Below are 17,289 nucleotides of genomic sequence, written 5' to 3'. Positions count from 1 at the left end.
CTCCGTGTAGATTGGTATTGATCGGCTTGCCACGATATGTCCAATTACTATTCTAATGTGTTTCAAAATACATGAATTTTTAATTAGAACATAGGCTATCATGGTTGGTATAAGGTTGCCGTGTTGTATAACAGCACCTGCAACACTTTGGGACGGCCTTGTCTAATCCCGTGTGTTGCTATTTCTGTATCATGGCAGGGTCCAAAATCAATTATCTACCGGTAATCATAATCGAAACGGTGCGTTGTTATCCCAAAAATATATATTCGTACACCCCAATTAATTCTCACAGGAGATTTTACTCATCATAGGAGTTAAGCCAAGATCTGTATTTGTTTGTTAATTATAATAATAATATGGAAAAAAACTAATTGACAAAAGGTTGCATGTTATGGTGATCGAATTCTACGGAATTGTTATAATCCGATGATATGTTTTATTGAATACATTCGAAAAAACTAATTCTGATGTTCAAAATGACATCCAAACTGGAAAAATAACATTATATAACCAAACCTATTGATGATTTATGCATATCAGAACATTTAGAATGAACTGTAATTTATCACCAAGCATTGCATTCATATGTCAAGTGTTACTCATTGACTGAGGGACCGATGGGAAATCAGGAAAGTTATCTGCCTTTGATATCAAACAACCAGGTTAAAAATATGCCTTGATAGATATATGCCTGAAAAATAACCAGAAAACAATCATTTGCATCCAGCTTGTTCAAAACTTATGGTTTTATTGAAAAGTAAGCAGAATTTGAATGAGAGACAGAACCATTTTACTCAATCTATATTTAACTACCTGCCAAATAACCCAGAGTTATCCACAGAATAGATATAGTTAAGAAATAAAGTCAGCACTTGAAATTAAATATCCTACGCCCACATTGACGGAAGCAGTAACTATTGACTCTCTAATACACCTTCGCGTACTGTAATCTCAAATATGATAGCGAAAACTATTTACCGGTATTACACTAAAAGAATGAATAATTGAAAGTTAGTATAGCTTCTCGAAATAGTTTATTAAAGAACTTATTTTTTTAAATGTTGGACAGAAATATTGAAACATGGTTTTTATTGAAAGGGAAGAAATCGTAAACGCTGATTATTCGAGCAAATTTACACATGCCTTTTTATAAATATCATTCTGATTTTCCACCTAGTCTTGTAAAAAGACTGATATAATGAGCTAACTGCGATCAGTGAAATGTAACGATTATTAAACAACTTCTACAGTTGCATTTCCTCCTAGCTTATGGATCTTTTCATTCATTTTCTGTTCATATTCCATAATAATCAAGTTATCAAATGTATCTAAATCAGCAGTTCTTTCATAATAATCTTTAACGGATTTTCGGTAATTCTGAACATTTTCATCTAAATTACCTTGCATTTCACTATTTTCGATAATTGATGTTTTCACCAAATTTCTGTCTTTTTTACACACTTTTGTGTATTTGAACAATGCCTTTTCGGCCAAGTATGCTTTCTTGTTTTCTAAATAAAAATCCCAATCCATAAACCACTTATTCATGCATTCCATTTTTGCATCGGCTTCTCTCTTGCAGGATTTGAATGTCATGAATCTTGCCCAAGTATTTGGTTCTGTTTTCAGAACACAATTATGAAAAGCAATTGATTCAGTTTTGCATTTTACTTTTTGAGCTGTATCAGTCATGTATTTTGGTATCAGAACATCTTTTTCTACTATTCGTAACGTTGGATCTGGATCTTTATGATGAAACCCAGTATTTTTTGATACATAATTTGCATATTGGTGTATTGTTGCACCCAGCAAAGCTATACCACCGGCACCACCAAGAACATATGGATTTTTCCACATGATTTGAAAAACCAAATGCACCTGAAACGTGAATTGTAAATCAATAAAACATATACAATTTTGATATACACAATAAATACCACATTTTGATAAAAAGAGATTTTCATAATTTACCATAATACGAACTGGCATTAACGCAAACCAAAACATATAAATATTCAATGAGAGACCTAATATCAGATCAATTTATTCAGCGGTTACAGCCACTGCTGTAAACGAATTGGCAATGAAACCGGATGATTTATTTACCTTATGCCGTGATATTTGATTCAATCTTCTTGTATCATTAGATGTATTCCAACATAGCTGATTATCCCATGCTATTGATTTATTCCACAATTCACAAACATACATTACGATGTAGAAAATATGGAACAAAAAATATAGTGATTATGAATAAAACAAATCTGCATTTAGTTGATAGTTCAAAAATCCAAAAATGTTAATGCATTGAAAATATTTGTCTAGATTGCAATATTGTGCACAGTACAAAAATTTGTCAGAAATGTATAATGATGATGAATAAATGTATGCTAATAATAAGTAGTAGAAAAATGGAAAAGAATAATGAACAGGGTGAATGAAGGACTAAACCATGCTACAAACAAATAATTTGGAATAAGATTTGCTAAGAAATTTGTGGTAGTGATATTGGAAAACCAGTCATTTTTTCTTTTAACTGTAATTTTGTTTTCGAAGATACCGGTATATCGATTTCTGGTTTTCTCATGTGTTAAACATATCCAATTCAAAAATGGTTCAATATTCTTAAAATGGATTTGAAAACAAGAATTTATGAGGTTTTTGCACGACTATCTCACTAAAAATGCTCACATTGGAATATGACAAAAAAAACAGTAATTTGGAATCAAGCACATTTTCTGGACATTTTTAAAATTTGTTTATATTTCCTAATCCTTCCTAATCATGCTGAATGAAAGCACCCAGTCTTCTTCATCAGATCAATTCGCACAATATATTGATTTTACAATAGATAATGGGACGAACTAGGATTGTTAATAAATAATATTAGCATGACAGACCATAAATGACCACATACCATGAACTAACGGTATAACAATCCTGAAATTGATAATAATATTCATCCAAATCATCATTTTTGTTTAATTTTAACATCCTTTTTAACAAAAATGGATAAATAGTAATTGAACAGATAATTTTTTTTTAATATATCATGCCAAATTCTAAATTGCATTTTTCAAAATCACCCTGTTTATTAAACAGTATACAAGCAAAAAATATAGAGCATGTAGTAAAATATTGCAGATAAACAAGTGCCAACGTAAAAAGAAAATATATCAACTATTACAAAATAAACTGCAAAACAAGAAAATGTTAAAACTATACCCTACTCTGTACAAATATCAGATTGTTTCAAGAAAGAACTTTAAAGTTTGACTGCTATATTAAAAAGCAAGGAGCACTCAATTAAAAATGAAAAACTATGTTCAAAGAGCTGGCTGCCACTGCAGTAAAATTATCATCGAAATAAATTTTGATTTGTGACATGCACAAATTCAAGATGGAGAATTCTGAATAACCCTAGTTGAAGTTATTAAGAAGAAGAATGTCAGAATTCTCATATGCCCACAAATGAATAATAACAAGACCCTGAGTTGAAATATTGAAACAGAATTGGGCTATTATAGTTGGAAGCGTATAATTCAAATACAGCTTAAAAAAGAAGACTGTTTCTTTTTTATTCAATTATTTTTTCAATTCAATGTACCTTGATTATTTTCAAAAAAGAAAAAACATTTGAGTAAGAAACTACATAGAAATATTATATAAAACATCAAGGAGAAACAGGAAATATTGGCTGAAATAATTTCAGGTCGCTTTTATTACATTCAAATCAATAATGGCATGGCCTTGTTTATTATTCTTCTAATTCACAAATAAATAATTTATGCAAAACCATTTTACTGTAATTGGAATGGATGGATTTTATGACATTACCACTCAGGAATGCATATGTCACACAGGTAGCGTACGCACAAATGATTGTAAAATTTAATCTATTTTGAATTTATAACTGTCGCCGAAGTGACTTTTGGTTTTATAAATAATTTCGTATACCGGTACTTTTAATTTTGTAGTTTTGGAGATTGAAATCAAACATGCGGAATTTATTTATTTCTGATAAAACAAGAAGGTCAAAACAAGTCCATGGCATATATACAACATTTTTGAATAAATTTCATCATAGATAACTAGTGCTCACTCCTATGATCAAGTCTACTTTCTATAATATATAAAATATTCATCATTCAAATATATTACTCATAATGTTAAATCATCAAGCATAAAGTTGAATAGCATATAAGACATGATGTTAAATTAGCAGAAAATAGTATTGATATATTGACATGATACTTCACAATATACAACATATATAGAATTATGATTTATGACAACATATTACTATGATTATGACTCAGATTATAGATTAAAGTTTAAATAACATTTGGCTATTGTAAAGGTATTAAAAAAAATTCAGACACCTTATTGAAAAAAAAAATTTATGCTTTGTTATTATTGTGTGATTCTTAAAAATCCATTGGTTCATATAAACAATAAAGGAACTGCATGATATAATAATAATATGTTCACATTACAAATGTTATGATAGACTGATACATTATATATATATTATATTTATACACATACTATGAATGGAGACACGGAACTTGCACATTCATAACTGTACAGTTATTTTTGAATTGGACATGAGTATAAAGTATATACAGAAAATGAAGGAAAAGAGTAGCTTCTTGCTGGAATGCCAATATATGAGAAGTTTTTCATTAATAAAAATCAGTAATTTTAGAACTTCTATCATTATAAAATTTGGAATGACAATGAAATATACAAAATGTCATAACACACATTATATAATTTATAGTCAACAAAATCAGAATAAGCCTACTACTTACAGCATTCCCTATTTTTTTATTATTTTCAATAATTTAGTCTGGGCATGAATGTATTGATTCGTGTAAAATCACCTTGGAACTTGGTCTGAAATTAGATTACATGATCCGGAAAATATTCCAGAAAATGTTTCTGAAGACGAATTATTCAATATTATTGATCGGTGGCGATGTTTTTTAAATCAATACACTTCATATTATGTCAATATTATTGTTGTGGAGGCGTCATATTTCATATTCGATTATATTTACAAAGAACAATACTTCAAATACCAATATTTAAATCATGAGGTCACACTCATTAACTGCAAAGTCAAGCTAAGTGTTGGATCAAAATTTTAAAATTATTTTGGAATCTATGTTTAGCATTGCTGATCATATCCAGTTGATTGGAAATGCAAAATTGAAACTAAATAAATCTAATCTATGAAATCCTCTGGCAGTACAAATATCATTAGGCTTATTTACATACAAATTAGCTCTCTTGACAGTTACTATTTTGAAATCATACTTTGAACTTTATATACAAAATTTTGAGCAAGTTTCAAAATTTTTGTTGCGTTGTGTCGTTCAGCCATTTCATTGAAGAATTTGATTATATCTGTAAAGTCCATTTCATTGTCTAAAATGATATCCCGATAATTATGAAGAAGTGCCAATGCAAAAAAGAGAACAAATTGTTCCGAGCAGACACGGCGTGCAGCCCAAATTCGCTCCCAAACTGCAAACACATCTTCTTCATACGAAAGCTCTCTCTTGAAATCCAGTAAAAACCAACGATAGCAGAAATAAAAATGAGTGTAATCCCCATTACGTCGCATATGCTCAAATAATTCAGAATCCAAAACCTGAATTAAAGATCTCATATTGGCGAAATGTGAATCCATTGCACCTCCATTTGGAAAATTACTTCCCATATGTTTCATGAGTTGAGTAAAACAGCTATACACCTGGCTTTCGTCATCCATTACAACTAATAATGGTGCAGCAAGATCACACATTCCTTGCATGTATCCAATGTCTAAGTTTTTCCACACGTAACTACACATTATGTTGCGTAACTTTTCAAGATTAGCACCATCTGTGAAATAGTCGTGATTACGATCACATCTGTGAACATCTTTTTCAATTCTATGTAAATTTAGAGAAAAACTGTCCAATAATTCAGTCGTGTAATTTGAGTAATCGGTATCAGTTATAGAAGTTTCTTGATCTTCTGGTAATGCTTCGATAGTGCTATCGGTTTGTTCCTCACTCTCTTTTGCAGTGACTGATTGATTTATATTATTCTCTAAATCAATGCCATTTTGTTTTTTCAAGGGTGGTGTTTTTCTGTTGGAAGACTTTGTATCCGAATCACTAGCACTCGATTGTACTTCGCTAGATGAATGTTCATCTTCGTCGAGCTCAAGAATATTGTCTCGTCTGGACACTTCTTCAGTTCCCTGGGTTGTAGTATCTAGGCTAGTCAGACTTGACAATCTACGATCCATAGTTGAAGGTTCAGTACTGATAGATGAGTACGGTGTATGGTCACTGTTTCGTCGAGTATCACTGCGAGGCTGTCGAAACCCCTTTTTCAGCATATGTCGCTTTTGAATTATGCTCTTGGCTTGGATATTTTCATTCCGCTGTTCTAAATTTGTATTAGCACCTTCAGATACATCAGTTAAAGGATTGGGCTGTGTTGAAGACTCGTGTTCCAAAGATGCGAAAACATCGCTAAAAGTCGACTGCTTTCTCAATGCTAAGGAGTATTGTTTCATTGGGCCGTCTAGACTTGATACAGAACTCTCTCTACTGTCTGTATACAGTTTTGCTGCAAGAGTTTCCTTTTCACGTCTTTTTATTATTTTTTCAACGACTTTCCATTCTTTCACAACTTGCTCGTAGTTTACTTTGTTCTCCACGTCAATGTTTTCTCTATCTATTTCATTGCTATTCACTGGATAATGATTGAGAAGAAACGGCCATATAGAAGCTCTCATAGAATGCTCAATTCCTCCGAAATACACAGTTTTCATCAACATAGATTCGCTTTTTATTTTACCATCATCCAGAAAAGACTCCCAAATTTCTTTATCGATAGGTTGCACAGAATCGTCAAGTAGTTGACAACTATCAGATAAAACCAACCCAGATAAATGCGTTCTAACAGTAGATAAATGTCGACAATGTGCAAGCCAACCATAAAAAGCTCTAGAAATGAGTTGTCTTCTCATTGTATCGCAAAGAACTTGAATTGTTGAGCGACTGGAGGCAGATTTCCCACTATACTCAGAATCTTGAGATCCGTAATACGAATAACCTGATCCAACTGAATAAGCATCAAGATTTTCATGACTTGGACTTGCTTCAATAACAGGCTCATGATATAGAACTGATTTTCCGGTCGTAACCCGAAACACAAAATCCGTCACTTCTTCGGCTTCTGATTGACTTCCACTACTGCAGCTTGAATGAGATGATCTATTACGAAGCCGTGGAAAAACTTTACCTTTCCCGTGCTGTGACCACAGAGGAGGATCCAGATGTCCATGTGGCAGTAGCCCTGTCTCGAGACATGTCAAAAAAGAGAGCAAATGCCCTCCAGGTGGAAAACAAATCGGGGGGCTTTGAACTCCATCTTGTCCTACAAGCACCAATGTTCCACCTGCATCATTTCTTTGATGGCAATGAAGATACACAATATCTTGTACATCAACGCTAATAGCATATTCCCAGTACGATAACTGATTTTTAGGCGCCTTGGAATACTCTAGTCTGAGAAATTTATTAGTGTGACCAGGACTTTTTTTTTCTAAATTTGCTACATTTTTCACACAATTTTTACCTTCTTCATTCGAATTTGGTTCATGGTTGCAATTCACACTTTTCTTTTCTTCATCAACATTCATCAACTGATTAGGTGTCCATTTCATGCAAAGAGCGTCAACAATTTGATGCAGAGATAGGTAGCCATGTATAGGATTCAACTCTTCTCTCGGTTGAACAACGACATTATTTTTGCCATATAGCAAAGTAGATTTGGAATTTTGATGCAAAGATTCAACATATTCCCGAAAAGCATTCCCTGAGTTGTTTCCATTATTTCCTTTGTCATTGGTATCATAAGAAGCATATTTTGATGTTGATTGTAAAGTAGGACGTCGAAACGGCGATGTTGATTTATTATGGCAATGTAACTTGTGTCTTTGTAGTAATTCATCCGCTGGAGGATCAGACCAATAATGATCAGACGTCTTCATTTTTGTGTATTCTAAAGCACAAGGTCCAAACAAAAGTGAAGATAGAATTCTTCCTCGAACTGGATCAGAAAGCATTGCATTCTTCTCATAATATTTATTGCAATTGTCAACAAGATATTCAACAATTCTATCCAGAAGTTTTTCTGTCAGCGCAAGTCTCACCCATATTTGTTTTAACTGTCTATTAAGCATGGATTGCACTTGTCCTTTATTTTCTTCCCGAGCTGCCTGACTTTCAATGGCTGATTCCGCCTCTTCGATTTTTACGACGAGTTGTTGAACTTCAGGTATACTTTTTGCTACTTTGTTAAAAAGGTTTGCAATGGTATTTGAGCGCAAAAATCCAGCCGTTTTCTTTCTTAATCGATCCAATAAGCATATTTTGACTGTAGTACATAATCTCAACACATGTTCACTCTCTTCATGAACAAATTTTTTGGTCACAGACTCCTCCATGATTGCTTTCACCTGTGCCTTGACTGCATCTAACAGTTTCTCATGATATTCTTCAGGGGAGAGTTCGTTCATCTTTAGAGTCCCCATTTTTTTTATTTACACCGATTAGGGCGAAAATAAAAACTATTTTTACATCAGAATGGAGAGTGGTCGTTATTTACTACAATTAAAAATCATTGCGTAATTAATAATGATTACATATATATTAAATTTTATACCTAAATCTGAATAAAGTATGATCCGACAGTACGATGATATAAAATATTCATAAAAGATGATTCTATTCAAAAAGCATCTAATTATAGAATTATTTCAAAATTTGTATAAAATAGGAGCTGGCGAGCGCACGTATTCAGTGTCTGGTATAGTTTAGTACCACTTCTTGTTGGCCTGGCTCAACAATTTTTGCATATGTCAATCCGAACCCCCACCTGACTACGTCACCGAAAAATAACGTCATTCCGACGTCACATTGCTGCATTGGCGTAATAAGGACCACCGAAGTATGCGGATGGTCGTCCAAAACGCGTCGACGATCACCCAAAATCGAGCAAGCTATTTCTCTCGTTTTCTTGCGCAACGATCACGATAGGAGAGAGATCGCCGGCTTTAGCAAGTTCGTTATCGGCGGCGCAGATGCCATTTCGGGCGATCGTAATTACCGTACCGGTATTCCTAACGCAGTACCGGTAACGCTTAGCACTGTCAGCCTGTAGCACGATCCACCACACCGCCGAGGCTGAATGTTAATAAACTGCGTTGCTGTCAGTCTAGTCCCGGATTGTATTGTGCCCGTCGAAATTAAAATGTGTAACTATTTCAGCATTCGTATGTCAACAGCTCCCCCATGTCTGCACTCTGCATCTACATGTTTGCTTTATCGATTTTCGATGAAAAACGGAATAGAGCAGGAGTCAAGGTTGCTCCCACCGGAGTCATAAACGATAATCAAAAACGTTCTCGGAACATCTACCGTAATTTACCATACGTATTTTCTAAAATACCACGATCAGAAACAATTAAACGTCAAGTTTATTATATTTAAAAATAAGATTCGTCATATGAGCCGACTTATCATTCATGGTTGGTATTTATATATTTATCCCATAGAGAGGAAATTGAGCACAATGTGGTATCTAATCGTTTCCTTGGATAGCAGAAGACCGGTTTTTGCTTGAATCTTCATTCAGCAGCTGAATACACAATTATGTGATACATTATACTAAACTCCATGCCGAAGGTTCTGTACTGTTGTGTGTTTGATCTGATCGCTCCAGTTTGTAAAATTAGAACTTGGAATCTTTTTCTTGGTATACTATCTCTTTTTGTTTATTGCTGTTGATTGTGCGTGTTTGTGTTACTATATGCATAACAATGATATGCAATATTACATTGCCGTGCATTTTTTTTCGTGATATTTTGATTTCTAGAACAATGAATATCGACCGCGAGTCGCGAACAAATTTTATCGGGGTCTTCATGTCTCATTAATAGTATCGAAAAATGAAATCCAACATTATGCAATATAGCCTACATGCATGTATTTTGTAGAAATGAATTTCGTCGAAAAGTCTCAACTAAAACTACTGAAGCTTTTGTACTAGTTATAATTGAAATTCAGGTGAATGCCGATGAATACATACGAAAAATATGTTAAGCGGGAAACAAATAATATTCTAAGCGTAATTAAATGCGGAAGGCATGTATTCCACAACAATTGAAAAGAATTACAGTAATATGTCGAAAAATTGTCATGCATATGACCAAACTTCAAAAAGACATGCTGATGAATGCATGCGAAAAAATATGCTAAGTGGGAAACAAATCATATTTATAATTGCATGGGGAAGGCTGAAGTCACTGGTTTGGTGACCTAAATGAAACGCATCAAATCTTGTTTCATACATTGTTGCAAAGATCCACAGACAGGCATTTGATATCAACAAAAACATCGCGATATCGCGAATATACAAACGGATTCTATTCGGTTCTATGACTCTCGATTTAGTAATTACTACAATCGGAATTTTTCTGGAATGCTTTCTCTTGTTGAACGTATCAATAGACGTTTCCACTGGCTTTTTGCATCCAGATGCCAGAGAACTGCTTCTAACGCCTTCTGAATCGCCAATACTCATTCCCAACCCCGAAGAGATATTTTCATCTGTCAAACATTCTTCCTTGGGTGGTGGCATACCAGGCAGACCACAATGTTTGTTACGAAATATATGATTCTGTTCCGTTTTCATACACTCATTTACTTCCGATTTTTCTGAGTGTTCACGCTTAGATTCAGAAAGTTGCATGGTTACACTGTCGCTTTCTAGTTGTTTACTTTCAATATTGTCTTCACAATCTATGTTTTTAAAGATAGAAACACCAGATACTCGATTCAAATGATGCCTAATGTGCATCTCACTTTCCAGCGGATCGTTGGATATCTGCTGCGCAAATTCCATTGTTCGTAAAACGTGTTGTGCAGTATTACTGGCCTCGGGAGTTGTCACCGGATTTCTCATCATCCCGAGATATATCAATAATACCTGTATAGATAGATATAAAATATAGATACCATTATTGATACTATGTGAATGCGTCTCATTGTAGATAATAAAACAGAATGGAATCGGCAATTCTTGTAAGTATACCTAAACAGGCAATTCTGGCCCCTGGGTAATCAGCGAGTCATGGCGTTCTTATTTCTTTGCCCAATCGTCGATTTCCTAACGCTAAAAAAATTTTAATGAATTTTTAATGGTGTTTAATTGCATACATACCTGTGCAATGTTTTGTAAAATATTTATACTCGACAAAACGATCTTCAAACTTTTAAATTTTTTGTTTACGGTTATGTCGTAAAAAATTGAGCAAATGTTCAGTGCCACGCAACCAGATAAAGTGATGAAGATAACTACGATATCAAGATTGCCTTTGTCCAGTGTCATTGTGCGCAAGTCTTTGTCCATTAGACAAATTCCAGCAACACTGACGACGAGCATCAATGACGTCATTATGATCTAGAAGTGTAATTGTATGAATAACGAAAAAAATGTATTATATTTTCCGATACTCCCGGAGTATGTGAACCAAGATGGCGGACACCGGAGCGTAGTATGTGTACCAGGTTGGGGTCAGACTATAATTTTATTCCAATTTTCCTTATTTTAGTTCTATTACGAGTTCGAGCACTGGCCAAGTGACTCCAGAAGTATTAGTGCCTGAAATTATGGCCTAACCTAGTACACATACTACGTTCCGGTGTACGCCCTCTTGGTTCACATACTTCGGGAGTAACTATTTTTCTACGTTATGGTGCAGTTAAGATTGCCTGATTTCAAACATTCAATTGTTACTTACCAAGTATAAATGATAAACGATATATCCCGTTGATTCGTTTGAGGGGTCATTCGCAGTTGTTCCGAAAAGAGTTACAAATACGACAGTTGTCACTAAAGCAAAGCTACCAGCGATAAATCCTAAATATGAAATCAACAATGAAACTTGAGTAGTCGAACAAGCAATAGTCATTTTGTCGTTGAAAAAGATAACTTTTGTTGCAATAATCAGGAATAAGTCCCGAGCAAAATACGACAGACTGGGCTTAAGTCAGTTACCAGCACTTCACAGCATACATTGCATGTAGTTGAATATTTTAAATCAAAACAAGAGCGCGATGATTGGATATATGGAGACAAACAAGCGAAGGTACGGGTATAAAATCTGTGATAGTCGATTACAATTTTTGATAACTTCATCGCACACAAAAAGTCGAATACCATAGAGCCCACAGAAATTTTGAAATAAATAAAAGTAACAGCCTTCTTGCGAAAATGTAAGCCTAATCATTATTCTCTGAAAAGCAATTAGTTCAGCGATTTTTTCATAACAATTAAAAGAAAAATACCAACAAAAACAACAACAATATAATAACAAAACGATCCATGAAGCATGTACATTTCGTTCCAATAATGGTTATAAAAATCATATGTAATGGCTATTAACAAGTTTGTCAGTGCCAGGTCTCGACAATACTATCATAATACGCATCAAACTTTTTGCAATCGTAGGTTTTTGTTAGGATTGTTTTGGGTCAAGCATCGGGAAAACATCCATCCTTTCCGCATGCGATGTTGATTTTGCGCTGAGACTGTAGTAAATTGAATTCGCCGATATCCTCCGGCGAATGTTTAGAGTAGGCAAAGTTATGAATTACATAAAAATCAGCTACTCACAAAAGATTTTCGTACAAAATACATCGATCGTTATAAGCATCAGATGCGTAACATCACTATAGATTGCAGGATTATAGAGCGCTCAGTTTACAAGCCGGACAGCCGTGACGAAAATCTGCGACATTTTGACTTATTTGATATATTGGTTGGAAAATTTAGTTCGTTACTTGTGAGTTGCTAGTGAGAATCGAGGCACCTATATAGGTAGATGTAAACAATAGACTTTATCTTATGAATGACCACAGTGCTGACATTCGTTCGTTTTACCGGTAGCTGTAATTCTCTGGTTCTCGATTTATAAATATTAGGGTGAAAGATTACAACTAGGTTTTAGCTGTAAACATTAGAGCAAGTCAATAACACGAATACGTTAAAAGCTTACCTTTATAACTTTTGAAAAAATTATAATTGGGTTTTATAACATGCTCAAATTGAGGAGGAAGAGATCCAACATTTTTCCAAATAACGAAAGACAAGCAGCTGGCAATCAGACTGAACTCAATAACAAATGGATAGAGGAATGCTTGCACAGAATATATAGTATCACAGTAACCTTGGTCGCAAGTGCAATTTTCTTGTTGATTGTTCTCTGTAAAGATAACAGTGTAATTTCCACAAATATCCATTATTATTGTCGTCTATTTGATATTTTACACTTTTAACTAAGATATTGTAAGGCCTATAGGCATATCTACCTCTTTGATAAGTATGAGATTCATTTTTCCTGAGTGGTATGCCAATCGTTGTCGGTTCATATTCATGTCCATCATAATACTCCTTGTTTGTGATGAGAATATCATTATTCTCTTCCATCAAATATCCAATTTGCTCATCAACGTGGCTTTCCTTATAGTGGACTTTGTGTGAGATTTCCATAATAACAAGAAGTATCCAAACCGATAAGTTTGTAGCAATTATGTGCATTATACCAAGTCTGAAATTAGAATTGAGCCTGATAATGAACGATGGAGAAAATTACCCACTCTTTGTTGATCTTACCTGTTTATTGTTGTATGACATAACAAACATACTTTTGAGAAGTGAATCAAAAATACAATTTGAGCAATAACAAGCATGGCTTGAGCAATCGGCTTAGCTGCTGCTATAATTTGGGCACACTGAATTGGACAGTAAACATATTCCATGAATTCCAATGCATTTTCAACGACTATTCCGATGCCGAAAAGTATAAGCAGCGCTGTAAAATATAGTTTAAAAAAAAATAGTTTAAAAAGTAGTTTAAAATATATATATATCAAGAAGTGTATGAATATATTGCAGTTAAAAACTCGAATTGACTCATTTGAATTGAATTACTCAGTTTCATCACCAACCAATCACATGTGAGACTCAACTTCGACTCAACTCGGGACTCAGACGACCTTTAAGTAGGGATTCGTGGACTTTTACCCAATACTGCCTATCACCACAACAATTTTTTTATTTACGATTTTTTATTTTACGACATCAACTTAAAATGTTTGGTTACGATTCCCGAAACCCCGATTTTGGAGCCGCCACACATGTTATTTGTACTAAGTTGGATGGCTTCTATGACTCTCTGTGAAATCGCAGTATACATGACTACGCTTATGATATGAGATAAATTGAATGCATATTATCTAATAATTCAAAAAAAAGTTGAGAAAATGATAACCTTTGAGCCATCTATTAGTTGTATGATTTGCGGAAATGTGTCTCTGTTGAACGGACCGTCTACAAAACGAAGTTGCTAGAAATCCTGTACAAATGATCCATATACAGCAGGTGATGTAAAGGATAGTGAAATAGAGTTTGACAAATTCTTCTGATATCTTGAAATAAAAGCATAAATCAATCCACCTTTTTAATACCACGGTTCATTAGTATGAATCCACTTCAAATTTTTATTTAAAACATGAAACCATTAGTCATCAACCTGACTACATGACTCGCCACTACTCCTACAAGTTCATTTGTCGCTTTCCGACAGCTAAGCTAGTAACACACAAATATGAAAAGTGATCCTAGGTCATCGCCGAGCGCAAATATGTCTTATCACGACATAAAAAAAATCGCTCAGCTTGTTGTTGTTGGTAACGCCATGATGATTTTGATCGCTCTGCTCACATTTGGGTAATCTTCAGCACTCAATAAAAGCTCCTGCGCCCATTCGTAGTCAATTTCTTAATTTGAAGAAGCTCTCCGCAGAGTCTAGCGCTCCACACTCAGTAAATTGTTCAAGAATAGAGCAAAAATAGTGTTGGAAAAGAAAATTTATGTCCTACTTGAATTAAAAGAAAATTTATGTTCGCACGCAAATGCGACAATTTAAAAAAAATTTGAAAATTTTGGCTGCGCCTATGCTTGGAGAGGGGATTAATATTATGTCATAAAACGTCGGGTTATTGCTCACGAATAGATCAGAATAGGGGAAAATAGTGTCGTCGTACCAGTTTGTATCTTAGTGCAAACGACGCGAAATCGCGTTTTTCAAAATACACTTCCCCTGGCTACGCCTACGGATATGCCTATCAATGAAACTCATACCTGGTGTGAGACGTAATGCAGCAAGCAAATGATAAGACTAAGAATGGTGAGGTGGATGGAATAAATTCCAGAACACAAACGCGACAGCGTGCTTGACATGGTTACGCCATTTTGTGTTGAAATATTTTGAATTTCCGAATTCGCATTTTCAACATCATATTTACACTTTCTCATTCTTTTCTTCTTTGTTGTTGCTCCCGGTATAGACCTAAAATATTATTTCACAGTAGAATCACCTTAATGGCTATATTTGTATATTGAGCTGGCTATGTATGACTTGGCAGTAAATGTATATTTGGTTGGCTGTATATGTATATGAGTTGGCGGTATATGCATATTCTTGGCAGTATATGTATGGCACGTTACCAACCCTATCGCAATAAATTGAAGAACGCTTTTTTGTTTATTAGTCGAAAAAAGGGAATGTATGTCACATAAATGTTGTGTTCCTGACTGGTGGACCTTGGAAACTCAGATTTGAGAAATTTTACAAAATTAACTTTCGATTGTAAAGTAAAATTGAGCCTCGTCTAAAACAAAACATAATGCATGACTTCGTTCATTTAATCGTGTAAAATCGCAAGAGACGACCGTGAGGTATTCCTGGACCAGAGGACCATTTTGCCCACCTAGACTGGGTGGCCATGTAAGTGTGACGTAAAAAGTTACATTTTATTAACAATATTTAGTGTTACAAAAGCAAAAGTGGAAAGCAATAAGCTTCGTGGCAAAACTAAATTGAATCGCAATCTCAACAAATTTATTGAGCTATTTTTTTTAACTCAAACATCAGGCAGCATCAGGCGGGCCAGATTGAATTTCCCAACGGGTCGGATTTGGCCAGCGGGTCGTAGTTTGCCCGTGTCAGTGCTAGACGGGCACAACCAAATGTTTTATTCAATATATGGCGACAGAAAGCCATATATGGCAATAACAAAGTCAATAAGGTACTTTTATCAAATCGTATATCCCGACGTGACCGCTGTCAAGTGCTCTTGACTTCTATGAAATGGCTGGGCGGAAAGTCAATTTTTAACTGTAAACAGTTATACTAGAATCCACACTGCGTCTGTGTGTTATAACTTGTGAAAAAAAAATACCTTAATCTGTTTTATTCTAGTTTGTTGATAACTTCAAACATGATACATTGTTCAATCATTTATGTAACTTATCCGCGACCGACTAAATTTATATTTAAAATATATAAATTTCAATTTATTCGACACATTTATTAAATAATAATAAGTATCTCTCCAAGCAAATGGAACGATTAATATGTATGGGAGGAGTAATTTGAAAACAATCTGGAAGCTACTCACTTAATTACGATTTTCGCCCTTTGTTTTTCTGATCTGTATCCATCATCACCGTTGTCCATATTTACAGTTTTAAGCTATAAGTTTCAATATACATAAAATGCAGGTGATTTAAAAATCAACAGTCCAGAAAAACGTGCGTCTTCCACTGAAGCCTGGCCTTATTATTCCCCGTTTCGAATTTTCTGATCAATCGCCTGTTGGTCGAGAAGAAAGTATCCTAAGGGTGCTTGATATTTCAGATTCAACGCCTAGTTCACTATTTTGAGTGGCTCAAGTGGTCAAAGTCACGGCTGGTAGCAAGATATTATGTCTGGAAATTTGTATTAATTTTTCAAATGATTAGCACTGACCAGATGCCGATTACAAAGTCTATCATGTTGGAAGATTGTATACATACTGCCAAATCTTAACAAAAAACTTTTCAATGCTTTTGACAAGTCCAAATAACATAGAAATTCGTCTTCAGAGACGAGATAGCTGTTACAAAACTTGTGAATAAGTGGGCAAGACGAAAATTTGGAATATGAAAATAAAAACCCATTATGCTGGTTCGTTAATATTAATACATATATATATATTATTTAAATACGATAAAATACCTATTAAGTTTGTCACTATCAATAAACCTGTTACACCTTAAAGATCATTTTATTTTGTCAGAATATATATGAAGTATGTATTTTATAAAATTCAG

The 17,289-nt window shown here is 34.3% G+C and overlaps 3 protein-coding genes across 4 annotated transcripts; all 3 read right to left on the bottom strand.

The window, feature by feature from the left end:
• Positions 1-716: 716 nt before the first annotated feature.
• On the bottom strand, positions 717-2,231 carry LOC120338517 (uncharacterized). Its single transcript, XM_039406536.2, has 2 exons — positions 2,107-2,231; positions 717-1,878 (listed from the first exon to the last, which is right to left on the bottom strand). The coding sequence occupies exons 1-2, from the start codon at positions 2,209-2,211 to the stop codon at positions 1,234-1,236; spliced, it is 750 nt and encodes a 249-aa protein (XP_039262470.2). The 5' UTR covers positions 2,212-2,231; the 3' UTR covers positions 717-1,233.
• Positions 2,178-8,959, bottom strand: LOC120338516 (small G protein signaling modulator 2-like). The gene has a single exon (XM_039406535.2). It carries the CDS (start codon positions 8,600-8,602, stop codon positions 5,306-5,308), a length of 3,297 nt encoding a protein of 1,098 aa, XP_039262469.2. The 5' UTR covers positions 8,603-8,959; the 3' UTR covers positions 2,178-5,305.
• Positions 8,960-8,999: 40 nt separating this feature from the next.
• On the bottom strand, positions 9,000-16,764 carry LOC120338177 (uncharacterized). 2 transcript variants are annotated; one of them, XM_039406121.2, is made up of 9 exons: positions 16,596-16,764; positions 15,277-15,484; positions 14,405-14,561; positions 13,747-13,945; positions 13,443-13,681; positions 13,130-13,336; positions 11,873-11,991; positions 11,293-11,532; positions 9,000-11,058 (listed from the first exon to the last, which is right to left on the bottom strand). In XM_039406121.2, exons 1-9 carry the CDS (start codon positions 16,652-16,654, stop codon positions 10,267-10,269), a joined length of 2,220 nt encoding a protein of 739 aa, XP_039262055.2. In that variant the 5' UTR covers positions 16,655-16,764; the 3' UTR covers positions 9,000-10,266. The 2 variants fall into 2 exon arrangements, with proteins under 2 accessions (XP_039262055.2, XP_077973553.1); XM_078117427.1 differs by having other exon boundaries at positions 11,873-11,964.
• Positions 16,765-17,289: the final 525 nt, after the last annotated feature.

The sequence above is a fragment of the Styela clava genome, chromosome 10 (genome assembly GCF_964204865.1).
Source record: "Styela clava chromosome 10, kaStyClav1.hap1.2, whole genome shotgun sequence".
NCBI classification, from domain to species: Eukaryota; Metazoa; Chordata; class Ascidiacea; order Stolidobranchia; family Styelidae; genus Styela; species Styela clava.
This window is presented reverse-complemented; position numbering and strand designations above follow the sequence as displayed.